This window comes from Diabrotica virgifera, chromosome 10 (genome assembly GCF_917563875.1).
Source record: "Diabrotica virgifera virgifera chromosome 10, PGI_DIABVI_V3a".
Lineage (NCBI taxonomy): Eukaryota > Metazoa > Arthropoda > Insecta > Coleoptera > Chrysomelidae > Diabrotica > Diabrotica virgifera.
In genome coordinates this window covers 118,781,806-118,808,744 of record NC_065452.1, presented here as the reverse complement: position 1 = coordinate 118,808,744, position 26,939 = coordinate 118,781,806, and the positions used below count along the sequence as shown (strand labels likewise).

General features: G+C 33.1%; 1 protein-coding gene and 1 long non-coding RNA gene across 5 annotated transcripts in view; both read right to left on the bottom strand.

Moving 5' to 3' along the window:
* Nucleotides 1-26,939, bottom strand: part of LOC114330789 (uncharacterized) — a 214,083-nt gene that overhangs the window by 54,662 nt on the left and 132,482 nt on the right. For all 4 annotated transcript variants that reach the window (XM_028280196.2, XM_028280197.2, XM_028280195.2 and 1 more), the window contains exons 8-9: nucleotides 22,814-25,195; nucleotides 13,880-14,045 (exon numbers count right to left, since the gene is read on the bottom strand). In XM_028280196.2, the coding sequence (XP_028135997.2) occupies nucleotides 13,880-14,045; nucleotides 22,814-25,195 (2,548 nt within the window). The remainder of the gene's footprint in view (nucleotides 1-13,879; nucleotides 14,046-22,813; nucleotides 25,196-26,939) is intronic.
* On the bottom strand, nucleotides 2,506-5,309 carry LOC126893439 (uncharacterized). Its single transcript, XR_007701180.1, has 3 exons — nucleotides 4,700-5,309; nucleotides 4,447-4,641; nucleotides 2,506-2,687 (listed from the first exon to the last, which is right to left on the bottom strand). It is a non-coding gene; the product is annotated as an uncharacterized LOC126893439 (long non-coding RNA).

Sequence of the window (26,939 nt, the reverse complement as noted above, 5' to 3'; positions counted from 1 at the left end):
TTGGTTATGATATTATGTACTACGTTTGGCTCAACTTACGTGTGCGAAGCCGCTTTATCAAGAATGAACTTTATTAAAAATCGGTACAGATCTCAGCTAACAGATGAATATCTTAATTCCCTAATAAGAATCAGTTGCACTAAACTCACTCAAAACTTCAGACAGGTTGTACATAATAAAAAATGTAATTTTTCTCACTGATAATTTAATTTTGTAGAGTGTTCCCCTTATTGTTATGCATACTTATTATAATCATTAATTTTGAATTTAAGTAAACTGGTATATAAAATTGTCACGTGCGTTTTTTATATTCATTTCCTCTCTAAGTAGATTTAAGTGACAGTACTTTTCACAAGAATCTACAGGTCGAGCAAGTCTTGTAAATTTCACGATTGCGAGCCACGTTTCACGCAACCGTGTTTGCGTACTTGTGTTTCGAGTTGCGTGGTCGTGCGGAGTTATATTTACCAATTCGCGCAATCGTAATATTATACTTGAGACGCTGTGTCAGGTGAGGTGTTTGAAAATTTGTGTAACTTGATTGCTTGATTCTGTGGTGTGAAGGTGGTTAAACTTTTGTTTTATTTTTTTTGTTTTGTTTGTTTTTGTTGTTGCGAATATATCGCAGAAAGTTTTTAGATGAAGTAATTGTATGATGAAGATAACACAGAAAATACAAGAGGGCAGCATACTTTGCAAAACAATTGTTACAATTTGAAATCAACAATTTGTTAAGTTGTTGTCTTGCAGGTAAAAAAGTGACTTTTTAAAAAAATTATATCTTGGAAACTAAAAATTATTTTTATTTATAATTGAAACATGTAAAAGTATAGTACTCTCAAAAAAATTTCAGCCAAAAATATTCATTTTTGTAGAGTTGACTGCAATTTTTCGACAACAGCCCTTTTTTGCAGTGAGCAGCATAACAAGTCCAGTCTCATCTGAAATCAAAGTTTCTTGTAGTTTATACCTCTGGCTAGTGAATGAACAAAGGATTTTTTATTAGATGAGGTCATTTTTGTTTTATAAAAAAAACTACTTTAAAAATGAGAAAAATTGGGGTCAAAAATGTGTTTAAACTTATGTAAAATCTTCAAATCTCATTTTTTTTAATTCCTTCGTTCATATTCTAGCCAGAGGTATAAACTACAAGAAACTTTTTGATTTCAGATGAGACTAGTTATGCTGCCAACGCAAAAAAACTTAAACTCTACAAAAATGAATATTTTTGGCTGAAACTTTTTTTGAGACTACCTTAAGTACTATACTTTTACATGTTCCAATTATAAATAAAAATAAATTTTAGTTTTCGAGATATAATTTTTTTAAAAAGTCACTTTTTTTACCCACAAGACCTATGTAACCCCTTAAAAAAATGTTTGGAAGAATATGTTTGATGACCAAGATGCATACATATATTTAGAAGGAAAGTTCCTGATTTCTGTAGTATAATACATAATACCGAAGAGGAAGTAGCCCTAAGCTCCGGACTCCACTTGCGATTTGTAGTTGTGAAGATTGAACACATTCTTTCAAATAGAAGTCAATCCATGATTATTTAGTCACAAATGGATTGACTTGTATTTGAAACAATGTGTTCAATCTTCCTGATTACAAATCGCAAGTGGAGTGCGGCGGTAATAACACCAAAATATTCCATATAGGTCCATAGAAGGTACAGACATTGAAAAATTCCTGGAATATCCCCGAAAACATGTTCCCTGAACATCCCAGGAAAATCCTGTGTCAGCATTTTAAACATTACCTGAATGTCTTATTGGAACATTCCATGAATGTCCACGAATGTTCTCTGGACATTCAAAATATATTTTGTAGACATTCCCTGGATATACCAGAAATACAGTGATGAGCGCTCTAATAACCGGCAAAATAGCACAAAAGATGTATTAAGTAGTGAGATAAAAAGACATGAAACTAGTTGAGCTGGGAAATTTAGCGATATTAACTTATACATTTAGATTGTATTGATTGTGTACCACCTTCAGATGTATCAGACGAGTTTGGAAACTACCACTGTCACAGTGACAGTTTTAGTTGACATACTCCTCCGATATGTGTAAAGGTGGGATCAATATAACGTAAATTTAAAGGTTAATTTCGCTAAATTTCCCAGCTCAACTAGTTTCATTTCTTTTTATCTCACAACTAAATATGTTGCCATATTTTGCCGGTTATTAGGGCACTTATCACTGTACATCCTTGCTGATGTGACAATACCTCCTATCTGTTTTTTCATGAGTTTTGTATGAGAGATGGAAAAACATGTTTTAAGGTCACCTCCTGTGTTCATATGTAAGTTTTGACTTGTTTTGTAGTTCATAGATAGTTTAATTTACTACAAAACAAGTCAAAAATATCATATGAAAACAGGAGGTGACCCTAAGACAAGTTTTTAGTCTCTCTTACAAAACTCATGAAAAAACAGATAGGATGTATTATTACATCACTGACGATATGTGGCCATACCAAATAATACATCCTTGATAAATATAAACATTTTTATTGAACAAAATCTTTTCATACATTCTTTTAATGCAATTTACTGATATTCCTAAATATTTCAAAAAAATGTGTCACATTTGCTTTGTAAACCTTTCTTTTGCCTTTCGTAGCCACATATTCCGTTTCCTTCCTGGTTTTTTGTAGACCACTTCTCTCAGCTGATTCTAAAAAAAATGAAATAAATGGTAATTTTTCTATCCTTTACAATTAACAATCAGAAGAAATATTATTTACAGATAATGATATGCATAATAATAATAGGTTTGTTCTAGCATCAGTTTGAAACCATCAGCGAATAGTGGACCAGCGCGAGTAGAGGGGATCGCACTGGTGACTGTATTATGTTCTTTTACTGACCAACTGTTTGCTGATGGTTTTTGACTAGTTTGACTGTTTGCTAGAACAAACCTAATAATAATAAATATTTGGAAGTCAAAACATTAATAAAATTATTTTTTCAAGTTAACTTTCACATGCGCGTCTTAAAATTGTACTTTTAATACTTATATCATAAATAACTATTAAAACTATCTTAAGAGGAAACAGTATCGATCAACAGGTAGCGAAAATGTGTTCCAAGATTGCGGCTGTAATTTTGAATATTTTTCAAGATATTTGGCACACATATTCGTAATATAATAAAGAATGGCGGTACAGAGCCCAATTTGAAAAATATATTATTATGTGGAAATTACTCTGTAATTAAATACAATATAAAAAAACGAGCTTGTACCGCCATTAAGAAGAACAAAAAAATACACTTTCTTCAAATACAACTTTTTTATCAGATTTTGTGTTATTTTGGAACTACTAAAATTTTTTATTTCATTAGTAGTTCCAAAATTACACAAAATCTAGGCATCAGATAAAAAAGTTTATTTGAAGAAAGTGTATTTTTTTGTTCTTCTTAATGGCGGTACAGGCTCGTTTTTTAAATATTGTATAATTACAGAGTAATTTCCACATATTAATATATTTTTCAAATTGGGCTCTGTACCGCCATTCTTTATTATTTTACGAATACGTGTGCCAAATGCCTCGAAAAAATATTCAAAATTACAGTGACAATCTTGGAACACGTTTTGGCTACCTGTTTATCGCTACTGTATTACCTTAAAACATTGTAATTTGCTAAACCAGTATATTTTACTCTACTACTACTCTACTAGCTACCTCATTTTCCACTGTTTCTAAAGACTTGTTTACATGGGTAGAGTTTTGAGGAGAGTAGAGTAGCGGTAGTATTCTACCAAAAATGGCTTGATACCATTCACATGAGGAGAGTACAAGTATAGTACTGATGCTAGTATAGTGAAACCGATTTTTGTATTTTTAAACACTCTTGATTATAAGTGCACCTTAAATTCTTAATTTTTTGCTTAAGCTCGTTTACTCCAAAGCCCCCTTTGCCATTCTTTCGACGATTTCATCCTCCGCAGCTTGCTGCAAACTTTTATTTCTGTAGTATACACTACCTAAATTCCATAAACACTGGTATTCGCCGTATTACAGCTCTACAAGTTTTAAAGTTTCATCTTCGGTGAACTTCATTTTCACTATTTACACAAAACACAATTCCAGCCAGAATGACAGCGCCCCCATGTACTCTCCTACCTACTCTATTCTGCCATAATTGAGCGTGTTCCATGGGTAGAGTGTGCAGCCGAGTAGACATTTTGGCAGTAGTGGTGGTCATAGAGTAGTTACTTTGCCATAGGTTGCTAGTCACTCTACTTTAACTCCAACTATACACTCTACCAGCTATTCTACTGTGCTGAGCATTTTTACAGGTAGAGTTACTCTACTCTATCAAGTACTTGCATCATTACTCTACCTGTGTAAACAAGTCTTAAATCTACTGAATGAAAATCTACTTAATCTTAATCTACTCTTAATGAAAAATGTCTAAAATCATTTACCCACCTAGTATTATTGTAGAATTTAAGACAGTCCAGTGCCTTATAAATAATTTCAATATGAATATTTTTTCCTTTAATTCTCCTTTGATGCCACTCCATTTTAGATTTTCTGGAATTTATTTCATTGTGTTAATAGCCCATATTTATTGAAGGAACCCAATCTGGAGATTGTTATTATCGATTAAGTCGGCTGGTTTTCCTATAAGATTAAAATGTTAACATCTTCAAAAATCGTTACTGTTGTAATTGTAACTTACCAGATATAAAATGATTACAGCAGACAGGACAGGAAAATTTTCATTTCGCTAGTAAAACCTGTACATTGTATTGCATTTAACCATTGTTGTCTCTCAGATACCTTATTTAGTTCAGTTTAAAAGTGAACTTTATCTTTTTATCACAATTACTTTGCATTTCACACTTCAAAACACAACACCAATGAAGCATATTATCTTTCTAAATTAATACTTCCAGAGAAAATGTTAAATTAATCTTTGTACAACACAAAATTACAAAGAAATACAACTAAAATTATCTAAAACTCATTAAGAACAGATAGAATAAGATTTATCTTTTACACCCAGTAGCCATATTGACATATTGATTTAATTTTGACAGCATGTTGGAAGGGATTTAAATTTGGTAAATATAACTCCGCACGACCACGCAACTCGAAACACAAGTACGCAAACACGGTTGCGTGAAGCGTGGCTCGCACAATCGTGAAATTTACGAGACTTGCTCGACCTGTAGATTCTTGTGTACTTTTCAGCTATGCATTTAATTGAAATAGTTTTCAGATTTTATAAGTTTGCAACAAACAGCTTGCATTGAAACTAATGTAGAAAAGAGAACATGTTAATTACCATTTTGTACTATGATTATTTATTTTAAATTTCTCAGTTTCAATAACTGGATTTAAAGAAAGGGTCATTAACATTCACAATATAAATTCATAGCTTTTAAAATATTACTGTGTTGCTGTGTCCAAAATAAAAATTTTCTGATTCGTTTTTTTACGGATTCCTGTTCAAATATGTCCCCTTTAAGCAAATCAGAAGGGTGCCGGGCGAAACAAATTTTTTAAACCAATTCAAAATTACCTTTCTGTCTTATTGGGTAATTTTAAACAAAAGATGTCTCATATATTTCTGAAAAGTTGATAGTTTTCGAGTTATCAGCGACTAAAATCTGAAAAATGCAAAAATAAGCATTTTCGATACTTGAAAACTCATATGTAAATTATTAGTTGTCAGGGGGCCAAGTACCTAAATTAAAGTTTATTCATTCAATTTCAAGATTCTAATGAGTAATCGGGGCTTATTTTGCGCGAATTATCGCGCATATTTAACAATTAAAAACAACGGTCTAAAATTTAGACTCTAAATAATTGAAATAAGCCCCGATTACTCATTAGAATTTTGAAATTGAATGTTTAAACTTCAATTTAGGCACTTGACCACCACAAAAATAATAATTTAAACATGAGTTTCCAAGCTTCAAAAATGCTTATTTTCCCATTTTTCAAATTTGAAATCGCTTAAAACCCGAAATCTGTCAAGTTTTGGGAAAATCACAGATCTTTTTTGTTAAAGATGACCCAAAAATTCTAAAAACATATTTTTGGGGGTAAAAAGGTGATGTTTTAAATTTGTTAAAATAATAGTTGTTAAACAATTTCTGCCCAAAAATTTCGCCCAGTACCCTTCTGATTTGTTTATAGGGTGTATTTTTTAACAAGAATCCGCAAAGAAACCAAATCAGAACAATCAGACACAGGTAACATTAATTCCGGACCCCGGAAGTATCATTAGTTTTTAAAACGGACCCTCAGGGAAACTAATTGGTGACCCCTGAGTCTAGCTGATGGCATAATGTGTCGATCATTGAGTAAAACACGGTTACTCTACTCTAAAGCATGACTTTGGATCTTGAAGTATTTTCATCATCGCACAGTTCATCCAAATGTTTTTTCGTCTTCTGTGTTATTTTTGGAGCGAACCCTACTGGTATTCCCCAACGTTGACACATATTTAAAGCCTCTTCAAAGAACTTTTATAACTGTTAACATACTAAATTACATATCAAATAATTTTTATCCATTAAACAGATCGGTGCAGATCAACCTTATCTCGTATCTTAATCTTAAACTATGAGTTTTCAAGCCTCGAAAATGCGTATTTTCGCATTTTTTAGATTTTAAATCGCTCATAACTGGAAAATTATCAACTTTTAAAAAAAATTACAAGAGACCTTTTTTGTTTAGAATGACCCAAAAAACATAAAAAGATATTTTCCGGAGCAAAAAAGGTGATCTTTTGAATTTGTTTAAAAAATAGTTTAAACAATTTCTACCCAAAATTTCGCCCGGCACTTTTCTGATTTGTTTAAAGGGGACATTTTTGAACAGGAATCCATAAAGAAACCGAATCAGAAAATTTTTTTATACGGAAGTGGCCTCACAATATGGACTATTAAACAATGTCCGTTGCAGTCCGTTCCGATGAAGTTAGCTGCAAGTGATGAACCTGGACGAAATATTTAGGAGCGCCTAAAGATACAGTGCGGCTCCCTACTTTGCGCATGCGTCAAAATATTTACAACGTTGTCATGTTGTTTACACATTGACATCGCCGGGAAATTCAAAATTCAAGGAATCTTTTATTTTGACAAATGACATAATATTTTTGTAATGTAAATATAAAAATAACCTATAAAAATAAAATTCTATTTTGTTTTACCTGTACCTGTAAAAGGGTATTAAGAAAATATAAGATCATTGAAAAGAGTAAAACATTGAATTTAATTATTTTGTCAGTTAAAGAACAACATACCCATCATACAATATGGAAGTGCTATTTTAGGTATAGAAGTTTTTAAATACTTTTGCATATTATGGGTATATAAAATGACACCATTGCAGAATCTTCAGTCAGACAGTAGTTGAAGTGTTGTATAATCAATGACAAATTGCCTCAAGAATTGTTATAGAAAGAATATTTGGTATTTTATGCAGAAAAGATTCCCCATATTAGTATGTGAAATGAGATGCAAGTTACCTTTTGTTTGAAGAATAATATCAGCTTGTATACTTTTACATAATATTGCAGTTGTTAATAGAGAAAACATTGAAATACTGGAAAAGGAGGATGCTGTTATTTAATCGAACAAGCTGTGGCAGTACCTACATTTTCAACCAGGAGCAAATCTAGTGTAACTAAATGTTGTGTGTGTTTGTTTTAAAAGATTATTCTCCATTTAACTCAAGCCTAAATGGTTCCCACATAACAATTTCATGTTCTTGGTAGATTCGATATTCAATATTCGATAAATAGACTATTGATTATGTATTTTAGAAAGGAACTACAACGTTAACGGGGTTTTATTGTTTCATATAGTCAATGGACTTTTAAATATGAAAAACCCGTGGAGTGCTACCATTTAAAGGGGTGAATTAATCCCTAGGCACAGGACGAATTAGGGTGAGTTCTATGCACTTTTGGTCCAAACACATCTGCAGGAAAATTGTTCCAGGTTAAATTTACTATCCAAACATCACATTTTAAAGTTAAAAATTTTTTTTTACAAAAATATATTCAAAAGAAAAGCAAGAAAAAAAACTTCCATCCTTACTCTTTAAAATGACGTTTAGTAGAAGTATCTATGATTTATGATTTCCAAAATATGATTTTTCAAAGTTCGCCACTCACAGCGATTTTGGCCCATTTTCCTTGTTACTTTTCAAACATTGTTCTGTAACTTTTTTCTATGTAGCTTTAGGTATATGCAATGTTACATTTAATAGGAAAAAAGGTCAATTACCTTTAAAAAGTTTTATACTTTTAATGATTTTTGATATATTTTACGATTATTTTTAAATTTCTCATTATAACTTTTTTTATTGTATATGTAGGTATATAATTGGTAGGTATATTATTGTCTAATAAAAAAGAAAGCTTATTTTATTTACTTTAAAATGGTGTATCATAAAAAATTCTGGGACTATTTTTAAACAAGATATTAAAATGTGACATATTTATACACATGCAATAGGTCCCACTAAGTTGGAACCCTATGGAAAACTTTTTTATTATTAACTTTATGAAAAAAAAATTATGATATAATATGCAATCATATTTTTCTAATTGAAAAAAATTTAAAATTTTTCTCAAATTACGGATACTCTTCGATATACACAATGTATATACTTAAACATACAAGAAAAAAAGTCATAATGAGAAATTTGAAAAAGCATAATAACTTGCTTAGAAAGAGCTGTATAAATAACCTTATAGAATAGACTATTTTAAAGGTAATTAATTTCTCTTTCTACTATTGCATATACATAGAAATGCGCACGAAATAGTTACAGAACAATGTTTGCGAAATAATGGGGAAAATTGCCCAAAAATGCTGTGAGCGGCAAACTTAGAAAAATCCTATTTCGGAAACTATAAATCTTAGAGAATTTTACCAAACTTCATTTTAAAGAGGAAGGATGGAAGTTATTTTTTGCTAAAGCAATGCCTATACCTATATCCCCGTGGAAAATAGTTATGGGGCTAAAAACAAAATTGTTTTCTTTCGTGTTTTTTTCTTGCTTTTATTTTGAATATATTTTTGTAAAAAAAAATATTTTTGACTTTAAAATGTGATGTTTGGATAGTAAATTCAACCTGGAACAATTTTCCTGTAGATGTGTTTATATCAAAAGTGCATAGAACTCACCCTAATTCACCCTGTGACTAGGGACTAATTCACCCCTTTCTCAAAAACGCACCCATTTCAATGGTAGCACTCCATGGTTTTTTCTAATTTAGAGACAGATATGTGACAATAAAATCCCGTTAACGTTGTAGTTCCTTATAGTTCTCTTATTTTGAACATAATCAATAGCCTAAAAGGTTTATTCCAAGAATAAACTTTTACGAATATTCTATGTAACTACATACATGAATGCGCTCTGTATATTTGGTCCGAGAATATTCTTCGAAGTATATGCAAAAAACATGAAATTTAGAATGTTTTTATAGTACATGCTATGCTTCTACTACACACATAAGTACTAAAAAGAATATATTCCGACGAATGTTGGTAGTGTATGCTTCGAACATGAAAGGAAAATCATTGTTATGTAGTATAATGTTGATAATTTTATTTTTATTGGACTGCAGTTTGTTAATAAATTTATAAATTAATAGGTATATTATATTGGTGACTGATTTGATTTTAAGTATTTTATTATTATTAGCAATTTATAAATACATGATATTGGTGTTTGATTTTGAGTATCCTTTAAAATTTATTTTAAATCTCATTCTGTTAAAAGGCCTTCCACAACTAGCAAAAATGTATGAACAAAGAAGTTATTTTAAAGGACAAAAATAATAATAGAAAAGTTAGCTTTATGGTGTTTTTTTTTATTAATTTTTTTGACAGTATGTTTAAATAAACAAATGCTGATGACACGAAAATGAAAGTGTAATACATACTTTTGGCTCAAAACTTTATAGATTATGGGACTTATGTCCCCGTTAAACCTCGGTTAGCTAATTGGGACAGAAAAGTACCTCTTTGGGCCTCTTGCGTTGTAATATCATGTATAAACATAATATCATATCATCATTGGCTCCGCAACCCATGGTGGGTCTTGACCTGTTCCAGAATCAGCTTCCTATCCCTCACTCCAATTTCGCACTCCTAATCATAATAATAAGTATGATTGTGTTTATGTCCATGCTATGCATATATTTCTGTCCTGATTAAACCCGGTTAGCTAATGGCGGTTTAACCGGGACATAAATACCTGCCCTATATCTAAATAATAAAAGGATTAAAATTCCAAAAACCTTTGTTTTATTGTATTAACCTGTTCATATTGTTAATACCATACGTATATTATGTTATATCTGTTGAATTGAACTGTACTTTTGAATCCAGAATTTTAACAAATCCTAAACTTTTCCACAATTTCACAAGCATGATATTTGTGCATTAAAATTAATTGAAATTACATCTTATATATCTATACCTACTAAAAATATTTATTTCTACACAAAAATGTCTAAATTAATAATTATAAAGAATGTCTATGTGATTCTTGTAATTAACAGTTTAAAATTATTTACAAATTATATAGCTTCAATAAATGTCCTCGTTTCATATTGATTTGGGTCAAACCATGCATAATCTGTATCTGAGAATAAACTTTTATTTAGGAGTCCTTTTTAATGAATAAAACAGGACATACATAACCAACTTAGATCCAAATATCCAAAATATAACAATATATCCAATAATCCGATCAAAGATGTGACTGACAGTGACAAATACAAAATACAATTGAAGTTAGACGCGTTTCTTGTTTCTCAACGACAAATTTGTCCTTCAAACTATCTCGGAAACGGCAACGTTGGAGTTGAGGACACGCACGCGCAAATTAGGGAGCCGCACTGTATCTTTAGCCGCTCCTGAAATATTTGCGTTTAACAGTGTTGCCATGTCCTTATAGATTAATAAAAGAGACTGCTTCAGTGTTTTTAGACGTACAACAAGCATTCGATAGAGTATGGCAGGCTGGACTACTTTATAAACCAGTGGCGGCTCGTGATTTTTACAATAGGGGAGGCTATACCTAACTGTAAAATATCTAGACTTTGCACTAACAAAAAATTTCGCCAAAAAATGTAATTTAAGGCCCCATTTTTTGTCCATTTTTTATTTACATTTCATAATATCATCCTAATTCATAATTTCATGATATCATATCATTTTAAAAATAGTTAGTCTAATTGTAAAAGTTTAATACCAAAGTTTGTGTCGTTTATTTGTTAACAATTCCATCTATTTGTAAATAGATACCTCGCATATCAAAATAAATACAGATTTGAAGTTTTGCAGTCCATACATAATGAAGCTTCAAATTTTTCAAGATACTCAACTGAATTTTTTAATTCTAAACGCGGCCTACTGCGAATTCAAAAACACCATAAATTACCGATATTTTGCTTTGAGTTAGAAATATCGGAAAAAGTTATTTGAGCAAGTTGTTCCAAATATTATTATAACCAGACATACCAAATTTCATAACAAAATTCGCACTTTTAGATTTTTCATTATTTTTATTCAGGACCCTAAAATTCGTTGTCCCGAGACGCACGCAACCACGCAACGGAGCCGAGAAGCTATTCTGCCTCCCTTGGTATATCTCCGGGCAGCGTGTGATGGCACCGTAGATACCACTGTTAGGAGACCGGGTCTCCTTAAACGCCTGCTGCGCTGCACGGAGCATTAGCAACGGAGACTGTTAAGCTTCTCGGCTCCGTGCTCCGTTCATGCATCTCGGGATAACCCAGGGTCCTGCCTACAATAATATGTAATAAAACAGACGCGATCATGCGTTCTAATGCTAATGCTCCGTACGTATGGATAATTAGTGATAATATGGAATTTACACGTTGTATAATAGTGAGAGTTGTACTTGTTGTTTTCGCGATTCATGATAAACAAAACAGTGTAGAGTGTGTAAAAAATTTATGGGGAGGCCGAGTCTCCCTTGCCTCCTCTGACGAGCCGCCACTGTTATAAACTAAAAACTGTCTTACTTGATCGGTTTTATATTATCTGGAAATCGTATTTAAATGATAAGATACTTCAAAGTGATAATATATGATGATCTATTAAGTTATAAACCTATAAAATCGGGAGTTCCTCAGGGTAGCGTACTTGGACCTTTCCTTTATCTAATTTTTACTGCAGACCTTCAATAGCGCAGATCTGAATTTAAAAGTTGACGTGTAGCAGCGTTTTTTATCATTTTCTAAAATAGGGAACAAACAATTTTATTCCATAAGTGGCTTCGACCCTATATACAGGGTGTCCAGAAACTCTACCGACAAACGAAGACAGGAGATTCCTCAAATAATTTTAAGTCAATTTAACCCAATTCATCTAGTCCAAAAATGCTTCCTAAAGGAGCTAGAGCTATTTGAAAATGGCGTCTGGTAATTAGTTTTTCTTAAATATCTCCAGAACGCTTCTATTTAGAAAAACGAAACTTGGTACACATAATTACCTTCCAGAGTTAAATCGATTTCATCCATTGCAAATTTCTAGTACCGGTCATAGGCGTCCGTTTTGGGTAGGGCTACAGTTATATATTATCGCATAACTTTTTTGTTTTTAATTTGTAAGCATTCTTGAGTCTGGATTATTAAAAACTAAGGTATTGTAGTACCAAAAGGTACTCTTACTTTAAGTCGATAGGATACACCGTTTTCTAGAAAAATCGATTTGAAAGTTTTTCGTTTTTTAAATATCAAAAAAAACATAAAAAAAAACTATTTAGAAAAACGAAAATTGGTACGTTTATTTATATTCCAGAGATGAATCGATTTCATTAATGGCGAATTTCTAGTACCGGTCACATACGGCCGTTTTGGGTAGGTCAACGGTTATTTTATCGCATAACTTTTTTGTCTTTAATTTTTAAGAATTTTTGACACTAGATTATTAAATTATGAGGTATTCTAGTACTAAAAGGTACTCTTGCTTTAAGTTGGTAAAATATAGGTACCGTTTTTTTTGAAAAATTTTTCGATTTTTTTTTTCAAATTCAAGAAACTAAAAATTTTCAAATCGATTTTTCTAGAAAACGGTGTGTCGTAGCGACTTACAACAAGAGTACCTTTTAGTACTAGAATACCTCACAATTTAATAATCCAGTATCAAAAATGCTTAAAACTTAAAGACAAAAAAGTTATGAGATAAAATAACCGTTGCCCCACCCAAAAAGGACGCCTATGACTGGTACTAGAAATTCACAATGGATGAAATCGATTTATCTCTAGAAGATAAATATGTGTACCAATTTTCGTTTTTCTAACTAGAAGCGTTCTGGAGGTATTTAAGAAAAACTAATTACAAGACGCCATCTTCAAAGAGCTCTAGCTCCCTTAGGAAACATTTTCGGACTAGATGAATTAGGTTAAATTGTCTTAAAATTATCTGAGGAATCTCCTGTCTTCGTTTGTCGGTAGAGTTTCTGGACACCCTGTATAATAATGACTTCCCCCGTCGCCCATTAAAATTCGGATGTTGTACTCTGTTGATTCTTCCTAGCTGACGATTACTGAATTACTGTATAGGTACAGCTGCAGCCATTGAATAGTTTACATCCTCACATATCTAGTAGGTAGTCGAGTTTTTAAATTTTAGTCTCGTTTAAACGCACTCTTTACGTTAAATTGACGTTAATTTCCAGTGGCGGACCCAGAATAGGCTGATGAAAATTAAAAAATCAAAATAAAAGGTAGGTAGGTAGGTAGCTACATAAATGAATAAAAAAATAAATGTAAAAATGTTAAACTATTCAGTGATAGCAGCTGGACATTTTTTCCAAATATTAAATTCAAAATACTACTCTTAACTTATCTTACCTGTATTGATCTTTTTCCATATTTCTGGACAAATTTGTGACAGATCGGGACTCCATTGGCAAACTATTAGTAGCCCATGACTTTTTTGCCGACATCGCTCTTAGAAAACTGTCCCTTAGAGCTAGTTGAGACGAATCTCTCATGTTTATTGAAATCGAGCCAGATGCTACAAAAAAGCAAGTATTTAGGATCTCCAATGATTATAATTGGAGACATAACAAATTATTATTAGCAGTGGTTTCATTTAAGATATATAGTAAATTTAATATAATAATAATTGAATATAAAAGGCTTTCAATTAAACTCAGTATATCACCAAAAAAATAGGTTATTCTATGATGTCGATGGTTAAGAGCGCAGATATAGTATGTCCAAATACCTTAATTGTTGAGGAGAACGTTTTGAAGTTTTCGCGTTACTTTTTGTTTGATACTGGTGATATACCGATATATCATAATGTTTGGGTAATAAGTTCGGGTATCATTATTAGCTTAATGTAGATATATTTTTTTTAATATTATGTATTATTAGGTTAAAAAATATTATTTTTTGAAAATGTGTATGGACATACAACATAAGGCTTCTTACTGTTTGGACATACAACATGTGTAACCTAGATTAATAAAATAATGAGTTTGTTAAAGTTCTCTTTATTTTATGCTTTATTTGTTAAAACAAAAAGTGTACAAAACAGTAAAACACAAAAGCAATATATTTTATTCAGAATCATCTTCATCTTCAGGGGTCCGCCAAGGTACAAGATCTTTTGTTATTCTTGATGTCGGAAGACTTTCAAAATACGTTTTATAAACTGTTGGTATGATCTCCTTATTTAGTAAATACAACAAGTCTTTCTTCTTTGCCTCAGATATGAAGTCTTTTTTGATATTTGGCTTTTAGCTGGACATCTGTCCATGCAACTTGTGTAATTTGTTATGTCTTTTGTTTTGTATGACATCAAACTCTAAAAAATGTTCATTAGTCAATGAATATTTATATTGAATAACAAATGGCCTTGTTTTTTTCGAATCGGAACCACTTAACCTGGAGCCATTTTATTGCATCACCTAACGTATTTGTTTTATTATTTTGCATTATAAGGGAAGTAAGATTTTGCAGGTCATAAAAATCTGAATAGTTCAGTCTATGTACTTCGTAGGGTTTTGGTTTGTGTCTTGCCATGCTAATCAAAAGCGCCCATTCTTCGGTCGTGAATATCTTTTTGTACTTACGAGCATGCTCAATTATTGCATGAATTGAGTCAGCTTCCAAATAAGAATGGCCAGATTCCATAAACTTTAGGTGAATCGTTTTAAGATTGTCAATTTTTGCAACAGCGTATAGCATCGAAGCACAAACAAACTGGTTGCGATTTTGCCCACCACATGTGTCTGAAAAGTGGCTGCATGTTCAACGGTTTCTGGCAAACTATACAGCTATTTTAAAAGGCATGTACCTATCTCTTAGGCACCTTTGGAACCCTGGGTTTCATCCCACACATAGCAGTGACCACTTTGATCAAATGAGTCACAAATGGTAAAATTAAAAACTGAAAGTTTTCGTTTGTAATAAATCTGAGAATCTGCAGAAAATGGCACTGTCAAAATAGCTTGTAAGTCAAACGTGATCGCTCTATAATTGACTCCTTTTACTTCAATAGCTTTCTTCTTGTCTGCTTTTTTTTATTGTCATAGCTTCTTCTTCCTTTTGCTTATGGAGTTTCCAATTATTTTCCAAAGAAGATTTGTCTGAGGCATTATAATAAATATTGCATGTAGAACATTGATCCATTTTGGGAATGTGGAAGGACAGCTGTGGAAGAGCACAAAAATATTGCATGTCCAGACAAACAATATTTACAGCCATGATAAATTTGATCGCGTGAGCACTAATATTGTATGTCCAAAACATACTATGTTTGTGCACTTCCAACGGACATAATATATCTGTGCAAGTCGGTTTTTAGTACAAATGGGAAATACTATATTTTGGCAAGGCGGTTTAACCCATTTACAATCATTCTGGACTTAATAATTATGCAGAACATTCATATGACCCTACTGAATATTCTTATGATGTTATCTTAAAATCAGCAAAAAGTGGACATACTATATCTGCGCTCTTAACCATCGATGTATATACTAGTTTTTATAAGATCTCGGAAAAACTAGGAGCATAAAAAATGGAGCAGAGAACTGGACAAAAAAACAGTAAAATTCCATTTTTTTTTATTAATTGTTACTGTGGAAGATATTGCGGGCTTTCGATTCCCTTGGTGGAGTCATCTTGAAGACTTCGGTTAGGTCTAATATTGCTCTACAGTTGTAATACTACAGTGCTGGTATAGCGAACTGGAGACTCATATGTACAAGTAATGAAGATGATTTTACTAAGGAGATCGAAAGCTCTTATTAAAATGTATTTTAACAATTTCATTATCGTGTATTTCCACCACGAGCATCGATGCAAGCCTGGATTTGAGCTCTAATACTGCTAACAAGTCGATCAATAATTTCTTGTGGCAGATTCTCCCATTCTTCTTTGCAGGCAATTACAAGTTCATGATGGGTTCTATGAGGATTCCTTCGGGCATTAACAGCTATGGAGAGCACATCCCATGCATGATCAATGGGGTTCATGTCTGGAGACATCGCATGCCACTCCAAACAGCTAAAGATTGTCATTGACCAATTGAGTCCACTATTAGTTGAGCACATTGGCACTTGTTATTTCTCAGTATGTGGCATCTGCAACTATGATGGGTATACAAGCTCGGTAAGAAAAATTTCTTTCTTAAAAAGTTTACTCGAACGGACATATTTTATCTATAAGGCTTCAGTTTAACAGTGGGGTGCTGTTTATACGGGAATGTATAAAAAGTAGAAAGATAAAATTAAGAGCCTTTGAACAACATCCTCATTGCTTACATGATCTGTGATCTGTACACGAATATAATTTTCACTATAAATTCGAAATATTTTAATTATTGAATAAAACAAAGTATATATTAATATTATAATACTAATATAAATATATTCTAAAAATGTTGACTGTCAATTGCACGTGTATTTTAACGTAAACTTAATTTAAGCCATATAAGAACTTTTTACCTAGTTTAAAAACAATTACATATAAATAAAATTGAGAACAGAATTTACAATGAAAAATTAATCAAAGCCCTTTATAAAAGGTATATACAGGGTGAGTCATAAGGAACTGTACATACTCCTACCTCGTATAGAGGCTCCTATGGGGAATAACAAATGACCATTAAAAAGTGTCTGCTCCCCTTGTTTAATAATATACAGGGCGAGTTTCGCATTTTGAAAAAAATTTATATTCGCCATAATTTTTGAACGGTCAGATCGATGTTTCTCTTATTTTGGTCAATCGTTACACTATTACCACCTAATCAACTGATTTATTCTAACTAGAAAAAAATCAGGTCTGGCTTTAAAAAATTAGTTCGTTTGGGTCTTAGAAAAAATTTCACCTTGTATACGCTTTTTGAAAACTCTCATATGAATTTTCCAAATTAGACAAATAGGCAATTAAAATGGCATATTTATTTTTTCCCCACATGATTACTTAATTTTTTATAAAAAAATAAAATTTGACTATGAATTAAAAGTTTGGTAAAGTAAACCATAGATTTAAAAAAAATTAACTTTTATTACAAAAATTAATTTTTTTAAACAAATATTTGATTTATGTTACCACCCAATCAACTGATTTATTCAAACTAGAATAAAATCAGGTCCGGCTTTAAAAAATTAGTTCGTTTGGGTCTTAGAAAAAATTTCACCCTGTATATGCTTTTTGAAAACTCTAATATGAATTTTACAAATTAGACAAATGGGCAATTAAAATGGCATATTTATTTTTTTCCCCACATGATTACTTAATTTTTTATAAAAAAATCAAATTTGACTATGAATAATAATTAAAAGTTTGGAAAGTGAACCATAGATTTAAAAAAAATTACTTTTATTACAAAAATTAATTTTTTTTTAACAAATATTTAATTTGTGTTACCACCCAATCAACTGATTTATTCAAACCAGAAAAAAATCAGGCCCGGATTTAAAAAATTATTTCGTTTGGGTCTTAGAAAAAATTTCACCCTGTATACGCTTTTTGAAAACTCTAATATGAATTTTACAAATTAGACAAATAGGCAATTAAAATGGCATATTTATTTTTTTCACCACACGATTACTTAATTTTTTATTAAAAAATCAAATTTGTCAAAATCGGAATTTTAACCTAAAAATGAAAAATAAAAGATGAAATCACTGTTCAACTCACTACAACGTTCCATTAAAATTTTTTTTCTTAAATTTTTACAGCGCATATCTCTTACCATTGTGAAAACTATGACAATTGTTGTAGACTTTTAGTCTTCTTCTCGTAAAAGTTATGAATTTTTAAAAATAAAAGGTGCAGCTTCGTGAATTGCAAAGTTAAATCGCAAAAATTAAGTGAAAAAATTTAAAATTTATCTATTTGATCACGTCTATGTTAAACTATAGAGTCCAAAGAGAAGTGTTAGTGTTTTAGATCTAGAAGTGTTTTAGATCTAGACGTGTTATAGAAAAAAAAATGGTGAAACTTAATTTTAACAAAAACGTTGTTTAATTTTTTTTATTTTTATGGTAAAATTGCGATTTTGACAAATTTGATTTTTTAATAAAAATTTAAGTATGTAATCGTGTGGGGAAAAATAAATATGCCATTTTAATTGCCTATTTGTCTAATTTGTAAAATTCATATTAGAGTTTTCAAAAAGCGTATACAGGGTGAAATTTTCTCTAAGACCCAAACGAACTAATTTTTTAAAGCCGGACCTGATTTTATTCTAGTTTGAATAAATCAGTTGATTGGGTGGTAACATAAATCAAATATTTGTTTAAAAAAATTAATTTTTGTAATAAAAGTTAATTTTTTTTAAATCTATGGTTCACTTTACCAAATTTTTAATTCATAGTCAAATTTGATTTTTTTATAAAAAATTAAATAATCGTGTGGGGAAAAAATAAATATGTCATTTTAACTGCCTATTTGTCTAACTTGTAAAATTAATATTAGAGTTCTCAAAAAGAGTATACAGGGTGAAATTTTTTCTAAGACCCAAACGAACTAATTTTTTAAAGCCGGACCTGATTTTTTTCTAGTTTGAATAAATCAGTTGATTAGGTGGTAATAGTGTAACGATTGACCAAAATAAGAGACATATCGATCTGACCGTTCAAAAATTATGACGAATATAAATTTCTGTCAAAATGCGAAACTCGCCCTGTATATTAGTAAACAATGGGAGCAGACACTTTTTAATGGTCATTTGTTATTCCCCATAGGGGCCTCTATACGAGGTAGGAGTACGTACAGTTCCTCACGACTCACCCTGTATAATATAAAAAAAATCTCTTTCGGGCTACATCACGAACGTTTACGAAATAAAAATTACATCATCAGTACTGCTAACAGGTTTACATGCTTGAGTTACCAAAACATATGGGTAAAAACCCTTTAAATGTTAAGTTGTAGAAAAGTTACATGTTTATATAAAATAATGTGTGATGTTAAAACTTAAACTCACACAATTTGGCTTTAGAAATGGTATGAGTACAAGATATGCTTTGTTCGGCTTGAATGTGCTGGTCCAGAGATGCATGGCCATGAATCAGGATATGTACTTATGTTTTGTAGACTTTGAAAAGGTATTTGATAAGGTTCAACATAAAAGCTTATAGATATATTAAAAAGCAAAAATATTGACAGTCGTAATATGAAAATTATATCTAATCTATATTGAAGTCAAACTGCCAAGGTAAGAGTTGACAATCAGAACAAACAAAGCATCAAAATACAGAGAGGAGTCCGTCAGGGTTGCGTGCTGTCCTCACTACTCTTCACTCTTCGGTATTTCAAGAATCGCTCTCAGATTCAATAGAAGGTATACCTACCAATGGAGAAGTTTTGAATAACTTACGTTTTGCAGCCGATACAGTAAATAATAACGGATAACAACAATGATTTACAGAACGTAATGCAACGCCTTAATGAACGCTGTCACGACTACGAACTGAAGATGAATTTAAAGAAAACTAAATGCATGATCGTGACTAAATCAGCACACGCAAACATCCAATTGACTATTGAAGATACTGTAAAAGTTGAGAGTGTGGATAACTACAAATACTTAGGAACATGGATAACATCAAATGTAGACCAAACCAAAGAAATTAAGACACGCATTGAAATAGCACGTGCATCATTCATTAGACTTAAAAAGTTTCTTTGTTGTCGGAATATAAGGTTAGAATTACGCCTAAGGATGCTTCGTTGTTACGTATTCTCTACTCTTCTTTATGGCTTGGAAGCGTGGACGTTGAAACAAGTCCATTTGAATAAGTTGGCCGCCTTTGAATTTTGGTGTTACAGAAGAATCCTACGAATATCATGGATTCAAAGAATGTCGAACGTGGAAGTAACTAGAAGCATAGGAAATTAACCGGAAATAATACTAACTATCAAAAGACGAAAACTTGAGTATTTAGGACATGTGATGAGAGGGTAAAAATACTCATTATTACAGCTTTTTATGCAAGGCAAAATCCGAGGAAAGCGAAATGTGGGAAGACGAAGAATATCCTGACTTAAGAACTTAAGGGATCGTACGTTACAAATCCCCAAAATCTGGAGGAAAGCTAGAGTGGTAGCCCTCTTAAAACCAGGGAAGGATCCGGCGGATACAAAGAGTTTTAGACCTGTCTCTCTCTTGTGCCACCTTTTCAAGGCCTTTGAAAGAATGATACTAAACCGGATCGCAGAATATGTGGAGACTAAAGTTATCCCAGAACAAACAGGATTCAGACCCGGAAAGTGCTGCTGCAGTCAAATTCTTAATCTCACCCAACATATTGAAGATGGTTTTGAACGGAAGGAAATAACAGGAGTAGCGTTCATAGACCTAACTGCCACCTATGACATAGTTAACCATCAACGGCTACTCGCAAAACTCTACGAAACTACAAAGGATTTCCGACTAGCAAGGTTAGTGAAATGTCTCCTCCAGAATAGAGGCTTCTACGTAACGCTCCAGTCCAAGAACAGTCGGTGGAGGGACCAAAAAAATGGGCTACCACAGGGAAGTGTCCTCGCGCCGATTCTATACAACACATACACCAACGAACAACCCATACACCAACAAACAAGGCAATTTATTTACGCTGATGATACAGCTGTGGCAGCTCAGGGAAGAACCTTCAATGAAGTCGAAGTGAAACTGACAGATGCTCTGGGAGACTTAGCTCTATACTACGATAAAAACCATCTGAAACCCAATCCCACAAAAACCCAGGTATGTGCTTTCCACCTGAGAAACAAGCATGCCCGAAGGCCGCTGGAGGTAGAATGGCGTGGTCAGATGCTGGAACATAACGAGACGCCAAAATACCTTGGCGTCCGTCTGGATAGAACTCTGTTTTACCGATACCACTGTCAAGATGTCACGAAGAAAGTAAGCGCCAGAAATAATATCATCCGCAAGCTAACTAATACAAAATGGGGAGCACAACCACACACTCTCCGCACTTCTGCCTTGGCATTATGTTTTTCGGCCGCGGAGTTTGGAGCACCAGTATGGGCAAACTCTGCTCACGCAAAGAACGTCGACGTGGCTCTAAATGAAACGGTTCGTATAATATCGGGTTGCCTGAAACCGACACCTATCGAAGAGGTATACCCCATAGCTGGAATTACTCTACCACCTATCAGGAGGAAGGTCACGTCAGAGGTAGAACGAAAAAAGCAGGAGACGGACCGAAGACACACCTTATATGACCACCAAACTCAGCCAAGCAGACTAAGATCTCGGAAAAGCTTCCTGAAAACATCAAGATCCATCCCCGAAGCGCCAGAGACGCCCCGAATACATCTATGGCAAGCATCAGCTACCGCGACACATTTTCCTCCCTCAGAGGAAATGGCTGCTGGACATAATTTACCGTATCCGACTTGGAAAGCGATAAATAGACTAAGAACCGGCGTTTCACGTTGTGCTAGTAACCTGAAAAAATGGGGATACCAGGAGGACGATACCTGCGACAGTGGCGCGGTTCAGACCAGCCGGCATCTACTATCATGCACAGAGATGAGAGAGACCTGCACAGAAGAAGACTTAATTATAGTAAATGACAGGGTCATCTATGTGGCCAACCATTGGAAATACGGAATTTAAAATTGTTGGTGTTCCGGACACGGAAAAAATTAAGTAAGTAATAACTTAAGGGAATGGTTCGAATGCAGTAGTGCAGAATTATTTAGAGCGGCAGTCAACAGGGTCCGCATAGCCATGATGATTGCCAACCTTCGATAGAAGATGAAACAAAGATGTTAAAACTATTCCTTGATTTTATATCAGGCAACGTAGGACTCCCACCACAGTGGGTTGCTAGTTCTGAGGTTCAGAACCTCACATTACGGACTTTAAATAGCAAGTGACTCTAAAATATAAAATAAAAACTCTAAATAGCGAGTTGCTATTTAGAGTCCGTAATGTAAGTTCTCAGGACTAGCAACTCACTGTGATGGGAGTCCTACGTTGCCTGATGTAAAATCAAGGAATAGTTTTAACATCACTCATTATCTTATACAAACATGCAACATTTCTACAACTTTATAACATTTAAATGGTTTTCTTCCATATATTTTTGGTGGCTCAAGCATGTAGCAGCCCTGATGATGAAATTTTTATTTCTAAAGCATCCTGTGATGTAGCCCGAAGGGGATTTTTTAAATTAAATATACCTTTTACAAAAGATTTTAATAAATTTTTTGTGATTAATGGTCTGCAGCTGACTACAGGAAACTTTTTTCCTTGTGGATTTTATTTTACAATGAATTAATATTTTTGCAACATCGGACATTTACCTGTTTTTTGGTCGTCGGTTATTTCGGCCGAATCACACGTAACGTCTGAATCTACCACTACGTTATTCCCCTCCTGCACCTGGCCATTTGTAGCCGTGATCGCTTGATTGTCAGATGGCGCACTTGACATTAAATCCCATTGTCTTAACTTCTCTCTGTCAAGGATAAAGTTACCCTCCTGTTTAGCTTTACTATCAGAGTTTTTAACTTGAATATTCTCAAGTTCTTTTTGTTTATCCATCTTTAAGAATCCCTCATTAACATACGTGACACTCCTAGTTATACCTCTAGGTGATTTGGTCTTCTTCTGGACTTCATCAATGCAATCCAAGTCTTCCATAGATTTGGTATGACGCTGGCTTGCAGACCTAAGCCTTTCCCTCCATATGGAATCTTCTTCCCACAGATAACTACCTTCTGACGCATCTTCCTGAGTCTTATTAGACTCTTCCGCTTGCTCAGAAACATTACTAGCTAGAATTCCATCTTTTAAAACATGTTCCAGTAATCCCTCTAGAGAATGAGACCTTCTTACTTTTGCTTCGTAAGATATAGCATCCGATGCTACAAATTTATTACTCTTTCTTGATGCTAGCAAGTTTCGAGTTTTAGCAAAGTTTTGTTCGGATTTATTTCTTTGTATAGTATCAGACTCGTAAATATTCTTATCATCTATATGTCCTGTTTTATCAGTAAGGTTTAAAAAGTCTACAGATACTGATCTAGCCTCTGCAGCCAGCTTGAAAGTGTCAACTGTAGATGCTTCTCTGAAATCTCCCTTTATAGGATTCTTAATATGGCTAATATCTCTTTTATGGCAGGTCATGGTGTTTCTCTTATTGTTTAGGGTTAGTAAGTGCAAATGCGAATCCGTGAAACTTATAGATAAATCGGAATAATAATAGGGAGCAGAGGATGAAGAGAATGCATTTGGTGTACATAAAGAAATAGTTTCGGATATAGGAGTAGACCGATTGGAGTTTTGTAGAAAACTATTCATTTCTACTGAATTAAAAGTGCTACTTGCTTGATGCCTAACCTGAGGTAATTCTAATTTAGAAAAACTGTAGCTGTCATCGTTTAGTTTATCTGTTTGTCTTACTGTAACACTTTCGTCACAACGTGAAATTATTAGATTTTCGTAATCGTGAAAATCTAACTGATTTGAACTAACACTCATTTCGTCTTTAAAGTCTGTACTGAGGTGTTGATTCTCTACAGAATGCACTGGGCTCCTTGTACTGCTCTGGCTTTGTAGCCTCATGTGGTTAATTACTGTAGCTCTGTGTACCGAATCGACATCACTTTCACCGTCTGTAAATTTAGAAGACATCTCTTGAACCTTTATGACTGGACTTATAGTTTTAGGTACTGAAGTTATACTCGGAGAATGCTTCAAAAATGAGCTGATAGAGCTCGTATCAGCAGCTTCCTCATTCTTCACCTTTAACTTAACGTATTCGCCACTGTTAAGATCTTCCAAAGATGGCGGTGAAGATGGAATTGGAGGAGGGGAGACAAGTTCACTGTCGGAGCTGTCTTGTAACTCAGTATTGGCTTGAGTCGTTCCTAAATAATATGAAGCGGGCCTGAAAGTATCCGACAAACTAAACCTAGGCTGGCTAGGAGTATCTAAGGAATCTAAATCTTTAGACGCTTCATCGTCTGCATCTGAGCTATCTGACTTGTTACTCACATCTTTCTGTGGAGAGACTAATACATCCGGTAATTCTTCTCGTTTCAGTTTTTTTCCTGGGCTTTTAAGTTCCATATAGAGCGGCTCTATTTTGTCACCACTGAATGATATTAGTTCGTAAGGCTGGTGTTCACTTTGATCAGTACTTAAACTGGAATCTAAAAAACATGCTGAAGCATTCTGAGTCATCTCGACATAGGGACTTTCATCAACTTTAGATTTGTCGACGAAGACGTCAGATCCACTGTTGTAACTCGTTCTAGGACTTAACAAATTTTTACTAGGAGACATGGGAATATAATTCTCTTCAAGTGCTTTTTCTTCATCTTCTTTTTCGTTTAGTTCTTCCTGTAGTTGTTCTTCAGTTTCATTGTTATTTTTAATATCAGAAGTTGCAAATAAGTCATCTTGATTCTGATAACACTCTGATTGGATACTGTCAGTTTTCTCCACAAATTTCATTGTGGAGGTTTGAAATGATGGTTTTTCTGGGATATAACTACATCCTGATGATGTTTCAAAGACGTTATCTGTTTGGGATAATGTAGGATGGCATTTGGGCTTTGCAGGGTCAGTGGAGGTAATAAGCGTAGTGGTAGAGGTGGAAATTGGAGGTGTAGTTCGCTCAGTGTCCAAGGTCTCTCCTGCCTGTGACTGAATAATTTCCTCGCTTTGCTTCTCATTTTCTAAACCAACCAAAAAAATTTATACATTTTTTACATATCCGTGTACCTTGCTCGGTTAGTAGAGAGTTAATTTGTGTTAATACTTAAAGAGGTTAGTTAACAGATATCAGTTTCAAGTAGATGCAGGCAGGAAGGACCTATTGAAACTACACCAAGAAAACCAACACCCACAGCAAAGTCCAACGCTACACAGAGTTTAACTAAACATAAATACATGTTTGTATATAAGGTTAGTAAACATAGAATCCTAGTAACTACAACAATTTTTTTAACATAAAAGACAAACACATTGTAAATATATATTCTGTTTACTTATACAATCGAAATATTCGACGAATTTTTCTAGTATACACTTTATTACACAACCTAATAAAAATTTAAATTTCAACATTAAATAAACAAATAAATGTATCTTCTTAATGATATCCTGTTTACAATATGATAATACAGAAATCTTATGATCGGGTGCTTGATTTTTAGCTCTTACATTATCGATCTTGCATCTCAGCAACTCTTAATATGAGAGACTGATAAATTTCATGGGAAAGTAGGATTGCACCAGGGCTTGGTGCTCAGTCCTTATTTATTCTCATTAGTGTTGGGTCATAAAACACAGGGTAACATTCTCTTGTAATTAATGTATATTGATTTAGTGTTAATGAAATGAGACTATGTATTAGATAGACAAAGACACAGGAACGCAATTACATCTGCAAAAAAATTTCCGATTGGCGACATAGTATCAGATCACAACCCACTAGTGGCCAAAATTAGGCTCAAAATGAAAATAATAAAACGAAGAACAACAGATGCAAAAATCGATACAAGTAAATTAAGGAACACACTCATAAAATAACGCCTGACAGATGAAATCAATAATCGAATAATAAATGTTAAAGAACAAATTCTGCAAAATACTGAAACGGATACAAAATGGTTACTAATACAGATAGAAATAGATCAAAGTCAAAAATAAATTCTGACACCAATCAGATTATTATACAAAATTAGGCAAACGAAAGAAGAATGGTTGAAAGAACAATGCGCAGAAATAGAAGAATATCAGAAAAGACATGATAACTTTAACACACAAAAAATTAAAGCATTAACTCAACAATAGAAAAAGAAAACCGGGAATACTGAAAAATAGGAATAGATGATAGTCAGTTTGGGTTCAGAAACGAACTAAGAACCAGAGAGGCGTTATTTGCTTTTAATGTGATAGCTCAAAGTTGCATGGATATGAATGTGGATGAGCACTTTGATTTTGAAAAAGCATTTGATAGAGTAAGACATGAAAAATTCGTCCAAATTCTAAAGACAAAAAAAAAAGAGAAGAGATTTGAGATAACAAAACTTTACTAGAATCAAAGAGTAAAAATTGTAAAGGAAGACTCAAACTTAGATAAATAGAAAAAGTTGAACAAGACCTGAAAACTACATATTACCAACTGTAAAAACAAACCAAGGAACAAATCAGAATGGTAAAAAATCAAACAAGTTAAGACATACCCACAAGGGGTTGGTATTACAGTAGGTAGTCAAACACTAATCATCACCATCAATCAGCCCTGATTTGGCCAGTGTTGAACATGAGCCTCCTCAAGATATTTCCATCTTTTTGCTATCCAATTGGTCGCAATTCTTTCTCGGCTTCGCTTATCTGCCCGTGATCTCCATTAAAGCACTTTATTTCTCCACCTGCCGTTTTCAATTCTTATGGAACATCTCCATTTTTGCCTTA